Source organism: Piliocolobus tephrosceles, chromosome 3 (genome assembly GCF_002776525.5).
Source record: "Piliocolobus tephrosceles isolate RC106 chromosome 3, ASM277652v3, whole genome shotgun sequence".
Lineage (NCBI taxonomy): Eukaryota > Metazoa > Chordata > Mammalia > Primates > Cercopithecidae > Piliocolobus > Piliocolobus tephrosceles.
The window spans coordinates 137,437,772-137,439,288 of record NC_045436.1 but is presented as its reverse complement, the minus strand read 5'-3'; the positions used below and the strand labels follow the sequence as shown (position 1 = coordinate 137,439,288).

The 1,517-nt window shown below is 62.9% G+C and overlaps 1 protein-coding gene across 1 annotated transcript in view; it reads left to right on the top strand.

Moving 5' to 3' along the window:
• The first annotated feature begins 615 nt into the window (after positions 1 to 615).
• SLC10A4 (solute carrier family 10 member 4) overlaps positions 616 to 1,517 on the top strand; it is a 5,950-nt gene continuing 5,048 nt past the window's right edge. The window contains exon 1 of the mRNA XM_023224478.1: positions 616 to 1,424. Within this exon, the coding sequence (XP_023080246.1) occupies positions 835 to 1,424 (590 nt within the window). The 5' untranslated portion in view covers positions 616 to 834. The remainder of the gene's footprint in view (positions 1,425 to 1,517) is intronic.

The following is a 1,517-nucleotide window of genomic DNA, read 5'->3' as shown; positions in this document are numbered from 1 at the left end:
TCACCGTGCAGATTCAGCCAGGTACTTGTGGGTTCGGTTGACAACACTGACACTTCCCTGTGCCTCAGTTTCTTCGTTTGTAAAAAATCGAGCTTGTAAAAATTGTATCTATCTCACGGCTTTGCTGTAAGAATCGAATGAAATAATGCACACGCACTTGCACAAAACCCGCTATATTATTATTATATTCTACTTTAAGACTGAACATGAAAATCATGCAAAAAATTGTTTGCAAATTCAAGCCAGATATCGTGACATGCTTACCAGAGAAACGATGGTATTAAGTCAAGCACCCCTTTTAGGGCTGCAGGCTATAGGAACAGTTTCTATGGTCTATGCGCGTGCATCGATGAGGTTATCCACCCACCCCCTCCACTTTGTGTGTCTGGGTCTCCAGATTTCATTATAAAGAGGCAGAGCCCATCAGAGAACTTGATCGGCAGCCAGGAACGGTTTTTTCTTGCTCTGGTCCTTTGTCAGGTCTTTGTTCCGCCCCTGGCTACACTCTAACAGAACCACTTACTGGCGATTCACAGGAGGGGACCGGGCGGCGGGGCGGGGCGGGGCCTGCGGGGCGCGGGGCCGGGACGCGGACCTGGCGCAGCGATTGGGTTCACCCGGGGGGCCGTGCTGCGCTGAGTGCCAGGCTGCGGGCGGCGGCGGACCCAGGAGCGGAGACAGGCCCGCCGTCCCCGACGCCGCCGAGCAAGTCAGCTGCGCGCAGCCGCGGCTGGGAGACCGACGGGCAGAACGACGGGCGGCGGCTGCGGCGACCGCGGGACGGAGAGAGTCGCGCGGCGGGAGGGGACTGGAATCCGCAGCTCGGACCGCGCCATGGACGGCACCGACAACGCGACCCTGCTCTTCGCCCCTCTGCTGCGGGACAACTTCACCCTGGCGCCCAACGCCAGCAGCCCGGGCCCTGGCACGGACCTGGCCCTAGCCCCTGCCTCCAGCACCGGCCCCGGCCCTGGGCTCAGCCTCGGGCCGGGTTCGAGCCTCGGCTTCACCCCGGGTCCCACTCCGACCCCGGAGCCCACGACCAGCGGCCTCGCGGGCGGCGCGGCGAGCCACGGCCCTTCCCCGTTCCCTCGGCCCTGGGCGCCCCACGCGCCCCCGTTCTGGGACACGCCGCTGAACCACGGGCTGAACGTGTTCGTGGGCGCCGCCCTGTGTATCACCATGCTGGGCCTGGGCTGCACAGTGGACGTAAACCACTTCGGGGCGCACGTCCGCCGGCCCGTGGGCGCGCTGCTGGCCGCGCTCTGTCAGTTCGGCCTCCTGCCGCTGCTGGCCTTCCTGCTGGCCCTCGCCTTCAAGCTGGACGAGGTGGCCGCCGTGGCGGTGCTCCTGTGTGGCTGCTGTCCCGGCGGCAATCTCTCAAATCTTATGTCCCTGCTGGTTGACGGCGACATGAACCTCAGGTACGGATCTGTCTATTCCTTGGGCATCTGTCTCATCCCAGCCGCGCGTTTACTGCCTTGGGCTCAGGACGAAGGACAGAGGCATTGGGGGGG